Source organism: Lycorma delicatula, chromosome 1 (assembly GCF_047948215.1).
Source record: "Lycorma delicatula isolate Av1 chromosome 1, ASM4794821v1, whole genome shotgun sequence".
NCBI lineage: Eukaryota > Metazoa > Arthropoda > Insecta > Hemiptera > Fulgoridae > Lycorma > Lycorma delicatula.
This window is the reverse complement of record NC_134455.1, coordinates 126,216,274-126,240,588: the sequence shown is the minus strand read 5'-3', so window position 1 is coordinate 126,240,588 and position 24,315 is coordinate 126,216,274. Positions and strand designations below refer to the sequence as shown.

The 24,315-nt window shown below is 30.8% G+C and overlaps 1 protein-coding gene across 1 annotated transcript in view; it reads left to right on the top strand.

Moving 5' to 3' along the window:
- LOC142322025 (uncharacterized) overlaps positions 1 to 24,315 on the top strand; it is a 349,309-nt gene that overhangs the window by 287,402 nt on the left and 37,592 nt on the right. The window contains exon 5 of the mRNA XM_075360626.1: positions 410 to 912. Coding sequence (XP_075216741.1) covers positions 410 to 912 — 503 coding nt within the window. The remainder of the gene's footprint in view (positions 1 to 409; positions 913 to 24,315) is intronic.

The following is a 24,315-nucleotide window of genomic DNA, read 5'->3' as shown; positions in this document are numbered from 1 at the left end:
ACAATTGTGCGGTACCATAACTCAAAATATTTTAATCCAATCCAGCCATACTTCCAATATTGAGAAATTTGAATCCACTTACAAGAAAACTTCGACTTGGATATTTTAATAATAATCCAAAATCTTGTTTTGCACTTTTTAAGTTAAAGATTTTTTCACGTTTTTATTTTATTTTTTATAACAGTTACATACAACACGTTTACTCGCATTAAGTTTCCATAACAAAAACTGCAACTTCCCTCTTACAAAACTACTTCCTACAAAAACTACTATTTCCCTCATTTCTAGTTCACTGTTGTTGTTGAGGAACTCGCTTTTCAAAATTATGTTTGACCAGAAATAACTTGGTAAGTGTTGTAATGATTATAAAATTGATCGGCATATAAATATTTTTCTTCTTTTTTAACAGGAGTTCGGACTAGTGCGCTGTCACCTTATTGCTTAAATGCAAATTTGGCTCAAAGGTATCCACAGTCCGTTAACCCATCTGACGCAGCTTCTCAGTTACATGCTAACATAATCGCTGCAGAAATAAATAAATCTGAATCGGCTCTTACTCCGTTCGTAACTCAAAAAGATGATCGTCTTTCTGGACAGTGTTTAACACAACGGCTTAGTACAGCAGATCTTCGACAAGAACCTGATCCTTTCCCGCAAAATATTCAACAGTTGAGAGAATCTTTATACTTAGATAGTAGAGATTCTGATGAAGAATTTGAAGTCGATTCGACTGAAGAACCTTTATATGCGACCCTATCATCACGCAGCGTTTGTTCAGCGACTACTGCTGCCAATGATGATTTCGAATTTTATCAACAAGATGATGAGTTAAAAATGAGACGTGACTTTCTTTCTGATACAAGAATAATGTCACGTTGTTCATCTGTTGATGGCGTTAGTTCATCGAGAGAGGTAAGTTTCTAAAGTTTTCTTTAAAATCTACATATCTTTTTTACATTTCTTACCTTTTAAAATTAACTTAATTATTTTTAAAAGGACAATTAATAAAGTTGTTTTGTTGTGCTATAATGTGTGCACACAATAGTGTGTGTAATAATAAGGGGTTGAAATTCTATTTATCGTCAAAAGGTAAAGTAGTTGACCGATATCTTATCCTGAAAGTTACAGTATTCTATCTGGAACGGTTTTAAAGTTGTTGAGGGGTTTTATTTGAGATTAATGGTAAAAAGAACCTAGTCTTTACTCATAATCAAATTCTTGAATTGTTGAGAAACCGCATAACGACAATGATATTAGGTTAATTGGTCGCAAATAAAATACGTATAATTTTTGTTTACATCTTCATTAATGATTAAAAGATTATATGGCATACAGTTACAGTTTTAAGATATTTACGAGCCAAAAATTGTACTTTTTAAGGTAAATTTGTACTTTTCTGGTATTAAAATTCCAATAAAATGTCTTAACTTAAATAAAAAAGATTCTAAGAAAACTATTCAAAAAATTTTTTTACTATTACTAAAATAATAATAATTTGTTAATTTGTTTATAATTTGTGTAGTCCCAACGTGTAGACCCTTTGGGTAGACTAGTCCCAGCGAATGATAGCTCTGGTATTTTGTTCTCTGTCCTTGGAAAAGAATTTAAATAGAAACAATTAAAAAGTTGGATGCCACCTTTTACAATGATCTATACTTGAACGGCGATGAGTAGAATCGCGATAGAGTTAAGTTGTTGAGGGTTTTTAACCGTACTCTTGACTTAGTCTGTATAGTTACATGATACACAATTCTGTGATTGGTGAGATTATTCCTTTAGGAACCCCGTGTACTCTTCTTAATTGGTTCTTTAATTTCTGTTGGAGAAAACTATTCAAAATATGTTTTTACTATTTATTTAAATACAGGATGAACTCACTGATTCTGAATTTTATTGTTTATGAACACACTTGTATCAAATGATTTGTGTCAGTCATCTAAGTGAGATGAGATCTAACGTAAGAACAAATTGCGGGTTGTAGTTACCGTATTCTAAAAACATTAAAAAAGCTTTAAACTCATCAATCGGAATAATAAATAAATATATTCTTTAAAAACAAATATAAATATGTACTCTGATTGTCCAGTATTTAAAAAATATTGTACTAGAAAAATATAAATAAAAGTTAGATTTAGTCCTCAAACCTCCGTGGCGAAATGGTAGCCTCTCAGCCTTTCATCTGGAAAGCCCGGGTTCGAGTACCTGTCAGCATTTAATGCCATTTTTCATACATTACAAACTTTCCATTCCTCATCATATTAATGTGTACAAACTTAGAGTTGTGTGGCGAATTAATAAGAAAAAATTCATAGTTTATTAAAAATAATTTTGAAAATGTTCAATTAAAATTAATTTCATGATTCTGGACAAAGTTTATACTTTTTGTAGTCCCAGCGGGTAGATCCTTTGTGTAGACTAGTCCCAGCGAATGATAGCTCTGGTATTTTGGTTTATGGTTTCTTCATTCTCTGTCCTTGAAAAAGGATTTAAATAGAAACAATTAAAAAGTTGGATGCAGTCTTTTATAAAGATACCATTTTTGAATGGCGATGAGTCGAATTACGATGGAGTTAAACGTCTGTTTGCCATTTTTTCTTACTATCATCATATTTGAAAAATCTCGGACTCTGCTGAGTGCAGTCTATTGCCATCTTAGATAGTGTCAGACCCTAAGTCTTATAAATCGTTACATCATGGACCAAATTAAACGACTTTTTTTCTTGTGGATTGAATTCCCCGAATGCTCTATATGCGTGAATCAGATGCCACTCGAAAACAAAACTGAAAAACAAGTGGTGTATACAGTTATCGAATTCTACTGAGCTGAGACACTCAAGTTGTTTCATAAATGTGGAAAATATATTTCGGAAAGGATGGTTGGTTTGCTTATAGTAACAATTTTACTAACTTTAAATTTATACCATTTTTTTTGTTGTCTTAACAAGACCTTTAAAATGATCTATCAGACAAAGGATGTTACGATTTAAAATATTTAAGTTACAACCGCTGGGCTTCCCCCAAGAAGGGATTGAAATTATACTTTTCGTCAAAATGTAAAATAGTTGACCGTTACCTTATCTTGAAAATTACAGAATTCTATCTGGAACGGTTTTAAAGTTGTTGAGGGTTTTTAACCGTACTCTTGACTCAATCTGTATAGTTACATGATACACAATTCTGTAATTGGTGAGATTATTCCTTTAGGAACCCCGTGTACTCTTCTTAATTGGTTCTTTAATTTCTGTTGGAGAAGCTGTTGTTTTAAAACTTACCTAAGGGTGTTAATAATGTGTAATATTTACTGATTGTTAATGTGACGCCAACTTCTAAAAATCAAAATTTAAACCATAATAAAAGTATTATTTTTTTTAAATTTTCTTGAGGTGATTTTAAATTCTTACTTCTGTTTAATTTTATTTGTATAAACTATATTACAGTTTTAATAGAATTTTTAGTTTTACGTTAAAGTAATATTTTTATTTAACGGTTTAAAACTATTTGTTGACAGAAAACACAATGTTTTTTTTTTCCTTTTTAATATATTAATACTAAAATCTTAATATAAAAATGGTGGAGTTTTTACATTCCTAATATACTAAGATGAATCATACAATAATTAATTATGGAATATTGTATACCCATTTTTAGTTAAATAAAAATTTCTTTCTAAATATTCTAATTAATATTTACGCTGACTCGCTGCATAAATAATCTTCTTAATGATATTTAATAAAGCATAATGGTTAAAGTTACGATGGTAGAAAACCTTTTACTGTAAAAAATATCTTAATGCGAATTCTGTATGAAATATAGTGTAAAGAATATATTTTTTCTGTTTTTTATGAATGAATTTTTCATATAGTACTTTAAAAAATCGGGTTTTTATTGAAGCAAAACAGGTAGAGACCGAAAATCGTATTATTCTTTCTGCACCTAATAAACATTATTCTTAATATAGCAGAAGAAAAAATATAAAATACATGAAGTGATAAACAGTACAGAATTACAAACTTCGATTATAGTAATTGTTCGAAATTCCTTCCTTCACAATGTACACAACACTGTCCGAAGTAAAATATTTTGGGTAGCTTCCTATATCATCTCGGAAGCGTTTCGTATAAATTCATTAGCATTTCGAATTTTAATTAGTTACTCTTCTTTATTACTAACTTTTGTTGATATACATTTTCATATAGCCCCAAATGAAGTAATCTGGTAGCGTTAAGTCAGGTGATAGTGGTGGTCAATCGATTGGTCCATCACGTCTAATCCTTTCTACGTTCTATCAGCGTGATCGAGTACAGCCTAGTAAAACTTTTAATTTTATGCAAAGTAAATTTTTAATTTTGTCTAGAAGTACATCGATTTTTTTATTAAGATGTATCGATGTGATTTACGAAAATTTTAATTTTTAAAACATTTATTAGTATTTTTCAAATCCCTTTGACTAGAAAATTTTCACTGAACTGACTGCAATGTCGGGTTTTTAAGTAGTCAGATTTCTAAAATCGTTTAAAATGTAACAGTGTAATATCTCTTTCTTATTGTTATAATACCTATATACATTTTACATTTAAGTTAATAAAAAGAAAATCAAACATATTTATTAAAGCACACAACCGACATTATTTTTTTATTAATGGAGTTGTAATACATTAAGCAACATTATTAAAATTGTAACAGTATAATTATCACTGATTATAGTTAATTAATTTTTAATTACCATGTAATCTGCATTATTTTATTTTTATCTCGTGATTTCATAATACACGACTATACTTTTCGAGTGTAGTAAATGAACGTGAAACAAGATTATTTTTTACGAGAGTAAATCGGTGGAATAAGACATTCACTAATGATGATTAGTTTTGTTGCGAAGGTAGAATTTACGTGCAATTTTTTAAAATTATTGGTTAATGACTGAAATGGGTGGAGCGGTTCTATCCTAAATGACCTCGGTTGCTTGTTTAAATTTTAAACTATTATACCAATTGAAATAGTCAGTTCATCAAGGTTATATGATATTTAAAAAAAGAATATCGCGGTTTAGGATACAAAGTATAAGTAAAGTAGGATTACATTTAAATAACTAATAAAAATTAAAAAAATAGTACAGAAGTATGCAAGTTCTTTTTATTTGTTTGCGGAAGGAGAATACGATTTTATTTCTTCCCTGTAACTCCAAAACTGCTGACTCAATTTGAATGAAATAGTCATTAAACGATTTGTGTAAAACACGGTAGTTTATTACTGGATGTGCTAAGTTTTTCTAATAAGTTTAAAGTTTAATAAGTCGGTTCATAATAATTAGAAAGTATAAAACAGTGTTATTGTTGTACTTCTTAATCACTTTTATGTTATCCAAGATAAATATTTTGTTTTATCACTGAAATTTTACTTCAAAAAGATTGAAAAAAAATCTTAACAACGTAATCACACGAACAATTCGCAACGCGCTCGTGCTTTCAGTACAAAACGAATGCTGCAAAATAATTATTGGTAAATTTCAACAATTCAGTGTTAAAAATCTTTCTTTTTTTTTAATTACTTCATGAAAGCAGTAGTATATTTTCTTTTAAATTTTATTATTTCATGTACATTATCAAGTTTTTGAACGCTACCTAGTACTATCAAGTACTTCCTAGTAAAGGCATATAGATTTGAATACTAGATCGTGGCTGGATACCGGTGTTCTTTGGTGGTTGGGTTTCAATTAACCACAAATCTCGAATGGTCGACCTGAGACTGTAGAAGATTACACTCTACATGTCATCCTCTGAAGTAATACCTTACGTGGTTCCGGGGTCTAAATAGAAAAAGAAAGAAGAAGTGCTATCTAGCGGCGCGATTCATTAAGTCACGTTAAAGAAATGAATAAAATGACATATTTGAGTCCCACGGTTTATCAAATTGGAAAAAATCCTTGTCTAACAAAATTAGAGGTAATTTTTGAAATTATTTTTATTAAAAATCTAATTGAACTGAAATATAATGTTTTCATGGTTATTTTTTTAATTTCTCCCATTTTCATTTCACTTTTAGGTTAAGCCATGTTTTGAACTGTAAACCTAGTTTGTTGTCTTCGTCGTTTATGGACTCTTACCGGCGAAGTTCTAACGAACTCCGATATAAACTTGTTATGATAGAAACCCGAAATTTTTAACATGTACTAAAGAAAACTCCAACATATTTACGAAAAAAATCTTGCTTTAAATTACTGAAAAAAGGTCAAAGCTAGATTTCATAGTTCGTGTGTATTTTACGATCCAGTTACAATAATTATAATAAGTTAACATTTAGCCCAAACAAATCTGATAAAATAGGTTGAATTTAAACATTCCTGTACATGTTAAATAAGCATGGCTTCATCGATTCTTTTAGGTATTTCTTACACGTTGAGAAGCTGACTGCTTCGTATTTCCAGTTTACCTTCTGAGAGTGGTAGAGATATATTTTGAATTGATTTATTAGTAACATATCCACACTAACATATAATGATGATGAAAACGATGGCGTTAATAACATGTTTTTATTTACATAAAATTTTGCAATACGACACTTTATTTCGACATAAACTGACAATACGTTAGGTCAATGACCATTGAAGATTTTCAAGAAAACCAATTTATTTAAATTATAGTACATAAAAAAATAATGAAATAAGCAACAAATACGGTAAAAAGGTACATAAAAACCAGTGGCAGCAAAAAAAAAAAAAAAAAATGAAATATTGGTTAATACATGACAATTTACACAAATTCATGATGATGTTTGTACCTTTTCCAGCAAACAGTAATGTTTATCCCATTTCACACTATTAGAAAAAAAACTAAATAATATAATAATAAAAAAACGTTATGGGAAAAAGAAAAATTATTGATTAGATTATTCAAAAATAATTATTAATTTATGAATGCTGTCATCATTCATAATTATGTGGGTATATAAACTTTAAACGTAAAATGTATACCATTTCACACCATTAGAACTAGATGTAATTGAATACAATATAAATAATAATAATTAATAGAGTATAATTGAAAAAATCTCGTTGAACACCACGTAACTTCCTTGTACGCCTATTAAATTACATATACAGATTTTTTTTAAAGTGAAAACTACAAAAAATTTGATTTCAATCATAACTTCTGACGTTTTTTCATATATATATTTTTTTATTATTATTGAAATATTATTAATTGTAATATTTTTTTACAATCGGAGGTTAATAATTATTAATAAATCAAAATATTTAAATGAAAAAAAAAAAAAGTTAAAAAAAGTAGATAAAGTCTGATTCGAACCGATGTGTCTTCCCCTTGTAAGATCCAAATATTTCATTAATTAAAATTCTATTTGGCTATAACTCTGGAACCAATAAAAATAAATACCAGCTATGATATATCGTTGAAAAGCTCTCAATGATATTACTGCAGTTAAGATAAAGTCAGAAATCCAAATTTTTGGGATTTGGGGCTTTTTTGGATACTTTTAGTTCGGTCGATTGCGATCAAAAGGGAAGGTCCTCAACTAGATGTTACAAAAGTCCTAAATCCGAAATTTCAACATCCTACGGCTAATCGTTTTTTGAGTTATGCGAGATACATATATACATACAAACGTCACACCGAAACTAGTCAAAATGGATTCAGAGTTGGTCAAAATATATAGGAAATATAAATATATATAAAATATTCCTAGGAAATATAAATATATTCCTATATATAAATATATAGGAAGTAAAAACGTTTAAATAAAAAAAAATATAGAATTGACGAAAATTATATTAATCATTATTTTATCAACATATTGACTGAACAAAATAAATGTCTATTTCATGAAATTTTAAAAATATAATTTTATGAAGTAATAAATACAATTAATGAAAATCTTTATCGTTAAATAAAAAATACTTTAATACAAATACTAAGAATAATCTTTTTTTTATCACAAATTATATTTAGGTAGATTATAAATCATAAGTTTCATGTGAAAAATCAAGTTATAAAGAAGTTACCCTTCATTCACCGTAATTAAATACATTCTAGACATCAATAGTAAACAAAGTTAGCATAAGTCAGTAATGAACTAAAAATCATAATAATTAATAGTACTATGAATAAAACCATAACGTACAAAGAAAGAATAGTAACATAGGAACAAATAACATTAAAAATATAACATCATATTCATAAACGTAAATATTTAGATGATGCACAACTTAAGAAGAGAGGCCTTATCCTGAGTTATACTATTAGGTTCCTAGGTTTAATACATTAACATCTTTCCCACTGTCTAAGAGGTTAACAGTTACATAGTTTACGACGTCGTTAAGTTTTATTTGGTACGTAGTTGCAAATTGATCAACCTTCTCTGGAGCACACGGTAACTCTAAGTACTCGTGAATTTCGTTGTTACGTACGAACCATGGCACCTATGTAATGGATCTGGAAAATTTATTCAGGAGATGCTGAATAATCTCTTATATATTGCTAGTAATTACTGTACCTCAGAGTTGGAATCCGTTGTCCAAACCTACTTTAGAATCACTTTGTACCAAAGTAGGATGTTAGATAAGGATAGTGCGATTTCCTGCCTAATAACCAGTGTAGCTCCTTAAATTTGATATCTAGCTGTTTCCTTTTTTCTTTAATGTGAACCTTCCATGTTAGATAACGATCTAGGTAAATATATAAATACCTACACGTTAGCTCGCGGAATATTACCCCATCTAAATGGATTCCTGCGCAGCCTCTTCCCATCTCAAATATCGTATGAGTCTATTTCTTCTGATTAACCTTTACTTTCCATATCTTCAATCATCGGCTGTCGCTTCTAGCTCAAGAGCCATCTGACTTCATCAGTGGAGGGAACTGAGGTGATGAAATTTCCTCGTGGCATTCCACAAAGAGTATTTGTCTCTTTTGGAAGGTAAAAGATTACTGAGGTAATTTTTAATGTTCCCTTCTTGAAGGACTTTAGGACTCGTTTTAACTTCCAAACAATCCTATTTAAAGAAGTCTTATCCTCTGGTCTCCTGTAACATTATCACCTCCTACTGAGCTGTCTCTTGGTTGAAATGAGATCCATTACTTCTGGTGGCTAGTTCGCTTCACCTTGTTCTTTGTTTTTTTCCCCAGGCTGCTTCCTGTAACACTGAGGTCAGGTATCCGGTCGCACAGTTTATATCAACCGAACACTAAAAAACTCAATGAGTATGACCAATTCATCCTCGACTCAGCTCCTGTAGGACGGACTCCCAGTCTGTCCTATTGATGTTAGGGTAGGGACTTCTTCTTACTAATTACCACCGTGTTTATAGTGAGTAGTTCAGGCGAATGGTCAGTCGTTGAGTCGTAGCTAATCCTTACAGAAGTGTACTCAGACGATATAACGGATGTTACATGAAAATCCAGTAAGTCCAGAACCTTAATCTGAATCTTTGAACGACGACCAGTCTGTTGTAACCCGGAGATCGCATCGAAATGCATGTTCATGATGTAATCCTTTAAAGCTCGACCCTAGTCGCTATAAGTCTTGACCTCCAATGATCATGTTTAGCATTCCAGTTCTTACGAGCGACGAAGTGTGGGCTGAGTGTTGCAAAATACTCAGAGAATAATTCACTCGAAATTATATGGCGATGACGAATAGATGATGATAGTACGAGGGGCGCAAGCCAGTCTAAATATAGAGTAATCCCTAAGACGAACATAGTTCCGATTAGTGAAGTTAGTTTCACAGAGGAGGACAACATTTAACGATTTTGTCAAGATAAACGTCTTTAATTCTTGTTTGCGGACAGCAAGACCATTGACGTTCCAGATGGGTCATCAGAAACCTTCTTTTTTTCTCTGTTTAGCCTACGGATTCACCGTAAAGTATTACTTCAAGGTTGAGTGAGAATGATATGTATGAATGTAAATAAAGTGTACAGTCTCAGGTTGACCATTCCTAAGATGTGTGGTTAATGAAACCCAACTAGCAAAGAACACCGGTATCCAGCCCATTGACAAATTCACCCTGCTGAGTAAGCTTATCTGGCTTCCAGTTTGCTGAAGTAGAAACTCTATGTTGGATATCAATTTCTGTAATCTGTCCTCGAGATTATTATTTCATTGGGAGCTTGAATCTCTACACTTTTCTCGGTCTAAAGAAGGGGAATTGACGTTGCCTAGATTAAATAAAATAGACTGTTCGTACCTAACCTCTTGTAGACTAGCATGTTCCTTTGAGCATAGCACTTTCTACTTCTGTTTTCTTTCCAGGATCTCCCTTTTAAACTCTACAATCTCTGTAATTAGCTGAATGGTCTGAGTGACAAAGTTCACAAACAACAGGAGTGTTTTGATCATTTCCACAACAGTCCGCAACCTGTGTCCCTCTGTACACTTACACACCGGAAGGTTTGCCTGTTGTTATTTTCGTACGTCTGAATTGTTAACATCCCATTATTGGACCAGATCTGGAACTTTTCTGGGTATCTTACATGTGACGCTACAGTTCGCGATTTCTGTTATTTTGAATATGTCCTTGTTGTTCTCATTAGGTTCATGGTTTTTGGAAAATGTAGACAATGATTCTTTTGTCACACGATAACGGGCGTTTATAATACTTCCTACCTTATGTCCTTGCTTTTCAATTTCACTCTTGATGATGTCGGTTGGGATTTAGTAATTAAGGTTCCTCAGAATCATCCGAAATGCACGCTTATCCTTTATTGGGAATATTTATCCTATTGGCTTGTGTTCACGAATCAACTCTATTATTTTTTGTAAATTTCTGGTTTTTCGACATCACACGTAATTGTTTGGCACTGATAATTTTAACATAGTAATCGCTTTTAAACACGACCGACTCTATTTAGTTCGTAAAGACGTAACACATCCGTGATTTCATAGAGGACAATCGGAGGTGATCTGACGGCTTCTGTCCCGTATGTTACATAATTGATTTCCTCCATCGATAATTTCTCATACCTTTTAGACAAAGTTAACTAGTTCGTGACGTCACGAGTACTCTGTGTCGTCCTCGGCTTATGCAGTACCGGAACCGGTTGCCATGACGAAGACGATGATTCAGAATCTAAGTCCTCAATAGTACCTTCATTTTCCGAGCCATTCACGTTCACACTGTTGTTTCCAATGAGCTTAAACCGCTATAATTTCCTAGGATTTTAATCCGAAGTTGATAAAGATCTGCGTTTTCTACCAAAGTTAGTTCCACCAGTCGTAATATCAATTGTGTCAAATCGATCAGTTGGCTGCTGATCCATGCTTATGTTACACTAGATTATGGGTGTAATCTACAAACTAAATAAAAATAAAATCCTAATAATTAACCAAAATTAATTTTAACAATACAATACCATCCCAAGCTAACATAGTTTTCCACGAATAACTATATTGTTTATAAACAATCATTAAAAACGAATATAACTTTTATCCAGTAGTAGTATTTATACACCACTATCACAACTAATAGCTGATGTTTTTTATATGTTAATAAATAATAATAATATAACAGCAACCCTTAATAGAGGAGGAAAATTGTTCAATAATTGAATTCTTTCATTAGCTCATACCTATATGTCCACGCATATTTACAGAAAAGGTTAATCTACTTCACATCATTTACTTCCACCAGAAGATAGACTGATTAACGACAGCATTTCATTAAATATTGTTAGCATTTCACATTAATTCATTTGCTGTAGGTTGGTATCACGCATGAGATCTGAAGAAGCAGCATGCCTGTGACCTCTTATCGTCGCTTACAAGCAGCACGAAGATAGAGGGTTCATTGCATTGCATTGACTGCATCCTTTGTTACGGAATAAATTAACTCACGGCATATTTTCAAAGCCTCTACCTAAAATGATGGGTATATGAACTAGAAATTTGTTTAACTATAGATAAATAAACCGACCACCAGCAGGTATACTACTCAGAATGTCCATTAAAATTTTGGTAACTTACCGTAATTAATTACTAAAGATACTTCATGTAGCGAAAAATACTGTAGTTGCGTATTTCAGCAGAAAAAAATCGTAAATACAAGAAATAATTCTAATTTATAGAATTCAATTTTATTTCATAATTAAAAATGAATTATTTTATTTTGAAAAAAAAATTTTCGTCAGTAAGCCCAATCAAAAAGATAGTCAACAGAATCTTTTATTTAAAAAAAAAATATGCATTAGAGAAAATAAAATTTAATGAAACATTAGAAACAACATTAAAAATTTTAATTTATTTTTTATTCCTAAAGTGTAGGTTGTAATCTGTCCAACTGTGAACAATAAGAAATTCCATAAACCAATGAGATGAAAATGATATCTATAGCATTTAAATGAGGTGTAGTCTTGTATCGACTCAGGCCGACATTCCTGAGATATGGTAATGTGATTAATTGAACCTCAACCACCAAAGCACATCAATATGTACTGTCATCTAATATCCAAACTCTTATAAAAGTAACTTATCATTACTAGGATCTGAACCTAGAGCCTTCGACTTTGATTCGTGACGACAGTTTTACCAGTAGACCAATCCGGTAGGTTGAAAAAAAATTAATTGATAAAAGATATATTAATAAGTGTTGAGATGGTTGAAAAATTGATGGATTCAGTAAGTAAAGGTCAGTAATGTCCGATATATTAACTATGAGACTATGCTACTTTTAGGGAAGGTAGCCTACAAGTAGGTCAATGGTTATGATTAGCTAAATTATGTTGATCTGTTGAATATATTACTGGCTAGCGACTGTTACCGTAAATCTTGTAGATGAGTATGACCTAAAATAGTGGATGGGATTGATAGAGAAGTCATGTAACATATATTGTATTGATTTCTATGATTATTTATTAACATTAATAAATTATATGTTATTCTATTCTTTGTCCTTATCAGTAAAAAAACTTAATTATCTATAAAAAGAAATAAAAGTAAAATACAAAACTTGTAAATAAAAGCTTAATAAAATAAATTGGATATTAATATTTTCAAATAAAAATTACTTTAAGAAATAACGATCCTTAATGAAAGCGTGCGTTGACAAGTATAGACCAATCAGTCACAAAGACCAGAAACCGGTTACCAGGTAGTAGTTGGGTAACCTCGATTCCAGCACTTTGACGGTGGACTATTAAAAGCACACTCTATCGTTTGTATACATTCCATCCAGTACACATGGAGCGATTAATGCTGATCAAATTTACCTTCCAATTCGATTCAGGAATAATCAATAACGTACCTTCCAATTTTCTAAGGATAATCAGGGATTCTGATTCTGATTGAAGCCTGAAATTCAGCGTTAATGAAAACTCCAATATATTTATATAAAAAAATTGTGGTTTTATCTTTAAACTAACTCAAACAAAAGATTAAAGCTAGATTTCAATTGTACTTTATCCGTTCGTCTTTCATAGTACTTGCCGGCCTCCGTGGTAGCGTCTCGGCCTTTCACCCGTAGGTTCTGGGTTCGAATCTCGGTCAGGAATGGCATTTTTCATACACGTTACAAAGCATTCATCTCATCCTCTGCGGAAAAAATGCTTAACTGCGGACCCGGAGGTTAAAAAAAAAAATCATAGTACTTGTGTATTTTACGATCCATTTATAATAGCATTCAGCCTAAACAAAACTGAAAATTTAGGTTCTCTTTTAAACATTCCTAAAAATATACCATGCTACAATACATACTGTATGTTACGCTCGCCTGTAGACAGTTTAGTGCGCGTATGCTAATATGCATATGCGCATGCTTTATATGTTTGCTACTAGTATTTGCATCGGTAAATATTAGTACCAGTGTGTATGCAAGCAATCACCGTCCATTAGTACTGTCATGGAATCTGAACTAGTATCTGGTATTTCTAATACAATCCATAGTGTTAGATATAAGTTATACGTTTTAGTAAAATGTAAATAAATAATATTAAAATGACTTTTTTTCTTCAGAATCCCCCTCAATACAAAGAATTTCACGACTAACAAAAATAAACATGACTTCTTCAATACTCTACTTTTGTAATCTTCACTCTCAATCATCAGATTGTTGGCCTGTTCTAAATTTTATCTATAAACGTGTCCGTGTCAAAGGGTTCGGTATCCATATCAGTAAAAAGTATAGATATAAGAAATCTGATATGGATATACATCCTTGTACGCCTATTAAATTACATATAAACATTTATTTTAAATGAAAAATACATAAAATATCACTTCATTAATTACTACTGATATTTTTTCATGTTTTTTTTATTTTTATTTTTATTGTTATTATTGAATTATTATTTACCGTAAAACTTTTTTTTACAATCAGAAGTTAAATACTATTAATAAATCAGTATATTTAAATTTAAAAAAAGGAAATGAAGTCGGATTTGAAACGATGTGCCTTCTCCTTGTAAGATCCAAATATTTCATTAATTAAAATGTTACTTGGCTATAAATCTAGAACCAATAGAAATAAGTACCACGTAGTTGAAAAGCTCTCAATGAGGACTTATTACTGGAGTTAAGAAAAAGTCCAAAATCCAATTTGTTTTATTATTTTGGACTTTTTTGGAAACTTTTGGTCTAGTCGATTGCAATCAAAAGGAGAGGTGCACAACTAGATGTTACAATTCTAATACCAAAATTTCAACACTCTACGGCTAATCGTTTTTGATTTATGCGAGATACATACGTACATACAGACGTCACGCCGAAACTGGTTAAAATGGATTCAGAGATGGTCAAAATGGATATTTCTGTTAAAATCTGAAAACCAAAAATTTTAGGGATTATAATACTCCCTTGTACTTCGTAGAAGGAAGTAAAAATAAAAACTATTCTACAAAATAAAAGAGTAATAAAAAAAAGCTACGTGAAGAAATGATTGTTCTAAATTAAAGCGATCATTGATGTGTAAAGACCAATTGAGTTACAAAGTCCTTAGAGCGCGAGTAAAGCGTGCGAAAATTAGGAGAACCCCGATTGTAGCGCTTCCATGCTAGAGGATATAATGCTCACGCTTTCATGAATATGAAATCAATTCAGTCGCTCCCTGTTTAAAAGCTCTTAAACATTTTTTTAAATTGATTGTAACTTATTAAAAATGTTAAACAAAGTTCAATCAAAAGAGTATATTCATAAGGGCACCTCATTTTTATTATTTTTACCTAATGAATACATTTTTTAACTTCTCTCTCTCTCTCTCGTTCAACGATTTAACTCAGCTGTAGTTTTAAACAACCTTTCAATCACTGAAGAATTTTCTTTATTATGCAAATAATCGCCATTTAAATGTGTTGTTCTTCAGTCTCATTTCTTTATAAATATTTTTCAGTTTAATCCAGACTTATAAAAATGTAAAAGTAAAATACAAAACATAAAGAAATACAAATATAATATTCCTAAGAAAAATAAAACAGGTCAATTCAGTGAATTTTAATTGAAAAAAAATAAATAATAAAAAATATGTAAAATTATTTAAATAAATTTACTGATAAAATATAAAATAATTACTTTTATAATATCAGAGAGTTATAATAGAGTTTAATGTTTTATTTTAAATAAATACATCTTTTTAAAAACAATTGCAAAGCAAACGCTTAGTTACAATGTATGATAACAAAATTAAATTAAAATTATTGAAGTAAAAAAAATCAAATAAAATTACATTTTGACAATGTGACAATAAGTAGTTGTGTAAAATCATCGTTTATCATTTGATATCCCTCTATAAAATCTAGATTCTAAAAAATATATATCACCAGTTGCTAAATTAAATTAGTTTTACTTCCTTGTACGAAGTAAAGGAAGTATTGTGATGGCGAAAAATTTCGGTTTTCAGATTTCAACAGAAATATTCATTTTGACCATTCCTGAATCTATTTGACTAGTTTCGGGGTGACGTCCGTACGTACATATGTACGAGAGGGGGATAAAAAAATAAGTCACACCCTTGCCGTGTTCTTGAACTGAAAGGGATATTTTAAAGTCTTGTGGTGGCAGCACTGGTTACATTGTCTTCACACCCCTCCCAGCAGCAATTCTGTCCGACATTCAATACGTGTGTAGTGTCGTTCTCAATATGGCTTGTCCTGTAGATGTTTCGTCATGCATAGAAGTGCGTTCAGTAGCCCGATTTTTGTGGGCAAAAAATTAAAATAGTCGTGAAACTCATCGCCAAATTGTTGAGGTATACTGTGAAAATGCAATGTCACGCCCCACGATCACAAAATGACGCCAAATGTTCAGAAATAACTTGAGTGACGAACTGCGTGCTGGTCAGAAACGGAAGAACAAACTTGTGTGACGAACTGCGTGCTGGGTGTCCTTCAATTGCAAATATGACGGGTAACGCGGAACGCGTGAATGAAACTGAAACGCCGGTTACTTAAATCTTCAGTAACCGGCGCATTAAAAATAGGGAGATTGCAAGTGAACTAAACATCAGTTATGGTAGTGTGTTTGCGATTATCCACGATCAGCTTGGTTACCGTAAGAGTGTGCACGATGGGTGCCACATCTGTTGACCGACAACCACAAACATCAACGTTTGGCGTCTGTTCTTTCTTTTCTTCAAAGTTATTCCAGGACAGATTCACAGTTTTTGAAACAAATCTTCACCGGGGGTGACAGATGGGTGCTTCATTACACTCCTGAAACAAAACAAGCATCACATGAATGGAAACTCAAAAATTCACCGCAGCCAAAAAAAATTAAAACATCCCCACATTTTTGAAAGGTAATGCTGAGAGAAGTTGTAACCTCATCATAACCTTTGATTCTGAGGGAGTTGTTTACAGTGAATTTATGTCCTGAAGAACAACAATCAATGTCGAATCTTACTTTTAGGCTTTAAAAAAATTGCTTAAAGCCATTAGAGATCGAAAACCTGGAAGACTGAGCGATGGGGTCGTTTTTTCCATAACAATGCTACTCCACATTCAGCTCATGTGACAAAGTGGGAAGTGTGGTCTCTTCCGCCTTACAGCCCTACCTAGCAACCTGCGACTGTCACCTATTTGGTCCTCTCAAGCGAAACCGGGGAGGGGAGTGTTTCGTTAATGATGATGAATTGAAAGAAGCGGTCCTTAAATGGTTGAAGGAAACTGGACAAAATTTTTATTAGATTAGAATTGAAAAAGTTAAACCCTTTTCATATATGGTATGAAAAGAGTTTAAAAAAGCCTGGTTATTATGTCAAAAAATAGATAGAAATATGTATTTTTTTTTCAATAAAAAAAATGATTGTCTTATATGTGTTTCATAGAGGGAGTGTAACTTACTGTCTGATCGTCTCGCATAACTCAAAAACGATTATAGGATGTTAAAATGAAGGATTTAAACTGTTGTAACATCTAATTGTGCACCTCCCCTTTTGATTGCAATCGACTGGACCAAAAATATTAAAAAAAGCCCAAAATCTAAAAAAATTTGATTTTGGTATTTTTCTTAACTGCAGTAATAAGACCTCATAGTGAGCTTTTCAACGATGTATCATAATTGGTACTTATTTTTCATTGGTTCCACAGTTACAAGCAAATAAATTTTAATTACTGAAATATTTGGATCTTAAAAGAGGAAGGCACATCGGTTCAAATCCGACTTAATCTCCTTTTGTTTAAATTTTATTTAACTTTATTTAATTTAAATATATTGATTTATTAATAACTATTAACCTCTGATTGTAAAATAAAATAAAATAAATAATAATTCAATAATAATAAAAAAAATAAAAAATATCAAAAGTTATTAATGAAATAAAATTTTATGTACGTTTTGATTTTTAAAAAAATGTTTATGTAATTTAATAGGCGTAAAAGGAAGTCATACGTTGTCTACATCAGAATTTTTACTTAAACAACTTCTGCTAACATTTTTAGTGATTAATCTTTGAAGAAAGAATATAGTCATTTTGTAGGACTGTATACACCCATGTACAACGGACACTCAGGTTTGGAAAATTGAAAAAAGTAAAAAAATATATTATATATTTTTGGCATTTTATTAGTATCACCATAAAAAATTGAACGTATTTGTTGTTTACGTGTTAAGTCTTTAGAGCTAGGTTGGACTGTATTAATTGTTGATTAAACAATCAGACAATGTTCTTCTAGGTAATTGAATTTAATTCTTAAAAATACTAAATAACATAAATCACATTAGACGACGAAGTACATGAGCTCGCCAGACGGGATTCTTATCTCGAATGAACGTATGAACTGGCTCGCAGGCCAGCGCTAATAGAAACTAGAGAGCAGCACTAGCTGGCTCAAAATAGGAAGGGAACATTACGTAATGCCAGTAAGTCAGTTTATACTGTAAATATTTAATTAAAATCATAAAAATTATAGTAGGTTTGTAGGTTAATTAATGTCATAAGTCCTGTAGTTTCCGTCATACATAGAACTACAATTATCTTCGTAATCACTTAACCGTAGATTATAATCTTCACTTTCATTGAGAGCTTGCGAAATGCATTTTTTGTACGATTTTTTAATCAAATTATATAGTATTTCTGACCAAGCCACGATAATTCACTGCCTAAAGCTATTACACAGATTGATTTTAAATGTTTGCTTTATTCTTTATCTAGAAGTTAAAGCATAAATGTCATTCCACTAGGAACCTGATTACACTTTCCAATATAGGTCTTCGCTTTAAACCAATGGTCGTGTAACCCCTAAAACGGTCCATTTCAACAGCTTTTATTTCCGGATTACTTTGAAAGGTGAAATTTGACATATTTATTCTTAAAGTAGTTTTTGAACGTAAGAAAAACGGCATTTTTGTTAAAAATTTCAAATGGTATTTGTGAGCTGAAAAAATATTGTTTATTTCAGTTATTTAAAAAAATATATATCACAAATTACTTTTATTCCCTTAATTTTAAGGATAATAGAAAATAAACAAATTAATAGTGAAGGCTTAAGTATGTAAATTTTTGTAAAAATAAAAAAATGTGTTTAAAAATCCATTAAAGGATTTTAAATAGTTAATATATTTTAATTGTATAATGAATTTTTATTCTCTTTAAATCTTTGATAACGAATTAAAAATTTTTTCATGACTATTTGTTAGGGTATTTGATTCTTCTAATACTTTATTTATAGTTTCTAGGATATGAAAGAAATAATAAAATGTCTGTGTAATTTAATGATGATGTTCAGTACTAAAATAGAAACGAAGAATCGGCGCGCCCACTTTTTATTCGTTAAGCATTTATAAGAAGAATCAATCCACCTACTAAACCGCTTTCTTTGTACTATTGAGTACTCAAAGTTTAAAAATTCGTGACAACCTTCAAAAAGAAAAACATCCTTCAACTATCGGAATGATTTAGGTCAAGACTATTTTGATATATAATTACGTAATAAAATATAATGACCCATTTTATAATTAACTTACAAAAATTTACCTATATATTTCTTTTTTTCTCGTGGTAATTTTTTTTTTATTCATAGTTTTCAGTGGGAAATAATTATTAATTTTCAAAAATTACTTTTTCCTATATATATATATATATATATATATATATATATTAAAGAATAAAATATATATAAATATATATATTACCAATGTATTGTAATTTTGCACTGTTAAAATTATGAATAAATAAGGTTAACTATTAATAATCCTGAATAATAAAATGAATTAATCGATCTGAAATAACAGTGATGTAATACATAGAAAATTAAGCCGTCGATACAATGCAATTCTTTACAACATTCATAAGTAATTTATTGCCAGTAGATTATAAACTAACATTATATTCTATTACAGAACGTTACAAATATGTATAAATAGTTAGTTATATTACGTGCAATGAAAAATGCTGCCTGATTGGTTTTAAAACCAAGGTTTTATTGTTTTTAATATAACGGATCTGACCCCGAACGGAAAACACCCTCCATGAAAGTTAGGCCACAATAATCCATCCCCTTCGTACCTGGCCCTTAGAGACTTTACCGGAGATTATCTTTAGTACTTCAGCAACAGACATCTCCAGTCTCGATCGCCTCAGTGAGGATGCCACCGATGCGAATGCCACGAATGACATTCCCATAGGTGCGCTAACACATAAATGAACGTTCTTACAATGGTCCCAAATAAGAATATACTGATTGAGCTGTTCTACCCTAACCTACCCGGAAACGGTTAAAGGTGAGCTAAACACGCAATATCAGATGAAAAAAAAAAGAAGATGAACAAGGAAAACACAAAAACATGTAAAACACTAAACTAATGCAGTTAAAACAATCTGTAACAAACACAGACTAAAAATATGTGAATAACCTAAACTGAGAGACCAAAATAAGAAGTTAACAAGAAACAAAATCACATACTATAAATAAACCTCAAATAACCCGAAATATAAAATAACATCTAAAACAATAAAAAAAAAATAAAAAATAAAAATTCAACTGTTACACAACAATTAATTTAAACTACTGCCAAAACAAAAATATAAATAAACATGTAAACCTATGTATTATGTATAATCATAACCTAGACGTAAACAGAAAAGGAGAATAAAATCAAAACAGAAACAAAAGATAGACCCAAATGAAAACATTAAAAATATGAAAAACGACAAAACATTAAACATCAAAACAAGAACATAAAACATTAAACAGAACACTACAATAACACAAAAACAAAAACATAAACGAGATATAACTACCAGAATATTAGATTACCCCAAAAAACACGTAATCATCAAATACTAAGGGTGATAAAATATAAACGTAATAAAAATAAAAAGACATATTAGAGAACATATCTTTCTTTCCTGGCGGAGCCATAGGGAGAGTAAATAAGACAGTAGTCCCGGTGGGGGATCTCTTCGGAGGTTCCCATTAGTGGCAAGGAGGGGAGAAAGTATGACCTTAGTTTCACTTCCTCACTACTAGACCGCTGGGGGTTCTTCACTAGAGACGAGGTGTAAAGACCGGAGTCCCGGTGGGGGATCCCTTCGGAGCCCGCTCATTTGAGGCATGGCGACTAATCGAAAGACCGTGCCCGGCTTCTGGGTGGGACTGAGTTCTGGCAAGATAGTTTGAGGCGATGGCAACCCCCGGAGCTGTATTTATGCTTAATTGCGGGTTCTTCTCGGAGGCGGGGTAAACAAAGAGTAATAAAAGAAAATAAAAATGTTAGAAAACAAAACAATAAACACAAATACGGCTTAAACATAAATAAAAGCAATAGTTATCATATATCGAACTAAACATAAAAAAATATTAGCATTTAGGGATGAGGTCTTTTTTAATTAGTAGTGGTACTTCGCGTCTGTTGAATATTTTAACTTGCCTGGAAGTAAACATCTAGAGATCATTTATAGTCCAATGAAAAAGTTTATATAAAAGAGCTTACTTGTTCTCCAATCGTTCAAAAATGGCTTCTCGGATATTTAAAAAAGTAATTAGATAATACGACGGTTTGATCATATTCTGAGAGAAAATTATTTCATGGAAATTAATATTATGAAGATCCAGGTGAATTCAGTGATTTTATTAAAGAAACCTTATAAAATATAACAAAGACACTAAAAAATAAAGCAAAATAAAAAATAATAAAGAAAAAAAATAAAATAAAAAATAAAATAATGAGAAAATAATAAAGAAGAAAGATTGGAGAAAGCATAGACAAAAATTGCATATTTCCTCCTTAAACCAAAGTAAACAGTCGTTTTAAAAAATCACAACTTTAACGTTGTCGTGGCTATATTTAATAAATCGGCTTCTGCCCTCAGAAATGCTCAAGATAAAAATAAATCCGTTGAAAGATCTATTCATTTATGGGATTTAAACATTTATAAATGTTAAACGTAAATTGAGCTGTCAAACAATAATTTCAGTTTAAGATTCACAGGGCAAACTAAGATTGAAAGTAGAACGTTTGACTATTTATAAATATAGATCAGAGAAATCGAGTCCAGCCCAGGATTGCTTGTAAACTGATCATAATATTATTTTATTACCAAAAAGGATATTTATTTAAATGTTTTAATTAATAACAATTAGATAGCTAAGGAACTTACTTTATCAATAATAAAGCAAAAATGTCATTGTTTAATAATGATAACAAACCAATAGCCTATTACAATTTTATATTTATTCAAAATCTTTAAGTGAAATTTTTCGATCATAAGAACTTTAAATTTTAATCGAAAGAGATTTTTGTTGGTTGTTTTAAAGTTTTTGAAGTCGCTATAATTTTGTAAATAAATTTATATAATGTCCATCCCTGTAACATAATGGGGGTAAATTGAGTCGTAATGGGGAAATTGAACTGTTTATTTCAGTGATTTAAAGTTTTTGAGCTTACTTTAGAATTTCTGTGGGATTGCTCAAAATAGCAATATTTTATTGTTTTATTATTTTTTTTTTTTACCAATGAATTAATTTACACAGAAACCTAGAAAGAAACTTTTATGTGGGAATATGAAAATTGAAATTTGTAGCGTATGAAATATTCCATGCCTGATCGGGACTCGAACTCGGTACCTCCGGATGAAAGGCCAATACGCTACCACTCCGGTGCGGAGATCGATGGAGTTTTTACTTATATTCTGTAAACAGTCTTAAAATACTCATTTCACGTGATTCTGTAAGTATTGATTATAATTTATTAATCGATATTTGTTACTTTTTCTTCATAATTTTCCATCTTTTTTTACGCCAAAGGACCGACTAAAGACCAGTCAAATATCATTACTTTATAGCTTCGTTTCTCTTTGCCCTAGCGTTTCTCATTTTTTTGCGATCTTAGAGAGATTTTTCTTATTCTAAATATTTTTGGTGATAAATCTAGGCTTCTTCAGTTTAATGTTTTTTTTCTTCTTTGTCTAAGTAAAGGAAGTATTGTGATGTCGAAAAATTTCGGATTTCAAATTTCAACGGAAATATCCATTTTGACATCCCTGAATCCATTTTGACTAGTTTCGGCGTGACGTCTGTACGCACGTATCTCGCATAACTTAAACACGATTATCCTTAGGATGTTGAAATTTTGGATTTAGGATTCCTGTAACATCTAGTTGTGCACCTCCCCTTTTGATTGCAATCGACTGGACCAAAAATGTCCAAAAAAGCTCAAAATTCAAAAAATTTAGATTTTGGATTTTTTCTTAACTGCAGTCATAAGCCCTCATTGAGAGCTTTTCAACGATATATCATAAGTGGTACTTCTTTTCAGTGGTTCCAGAGTTATAGTCAAATAAAACTTTAATTAATGAAATATTCTTAAAGTGATCTTACAAGGGAAGGCACGTCGGTTCGAATCAGACTTTATCGCCTTTTTTTAAACTTTTTTGTTAAATTTATTGTTTTTAGCTTTTTTTAATCTAAATACATTTATTTATTAATAATTTTTAACCCGTGATTGTAAAAAAGTTTTACAATAAATAAAATTATTCAATAATAATAAAAATATGAAAAAAAATCAGAAGTTATTAGTGAAATAGAATTTTATGGACTTTTAAAAACGTGTTTATGTAATTTCGTAGGAGTTATTACATATGTGTATAAATAATAGGTTTGATGAAACAGCTGAGTATTTTAATTAATTGAAAATTGTAATTAGAATCGTATTATTTTTGGATTTTCTAGTTTAATTTTATTTAATTATCCTGGAATTTCTGTTTGATTTTATCTACATTAAAGTTAACTACAGAGTGATTGAAAATTAGACCCTCACAAGAACAACATATACACTGAGGCATACATGCCCTATCTTTAATAAATTACAAAAAATTCTTATCTTTTAGTTCATTACTCCTCTGATACTGTCGGATATTCTCCGTAAGTCGGAGTTGATCAATTTCGTTTATTTAAACACTATGCTCCCAAACAGCACAGCCATTTTCATGAATAATACATCAATTTATAAGGAAAATTGAGGAGAGAAGTGGTTTCTAATATCTTTTTTTGTATACCTACAAGCAAAACACACTGAATTACAACTGATATTTTTATGTTCATTACGTTGTAATCTCCCGGTGTTCATCAATAGATCGTACGGTACTGAAACAGTGTATATGTAATTCATACTTTGTATTCCATATAAAGGGCTGTATTAATTTTTTAATTTTCACTAAGTAGCCTTTCTTTAAACAGTAACATATATACATATATGTAGATGTAAGTGACGGTAAAAGTTTGCTTTTTCTGAGAGTAAAGACATTTAGATTATATATCTAATTGGTATTCAGTAGTTTAATTATTGCAAATCATTATGTTTGGTTTAATGAGTTTATCCGGGACGAATAAATTACAAAAATGGTTTCCGCTAGATCATGGGATTGGTAATAAATAGG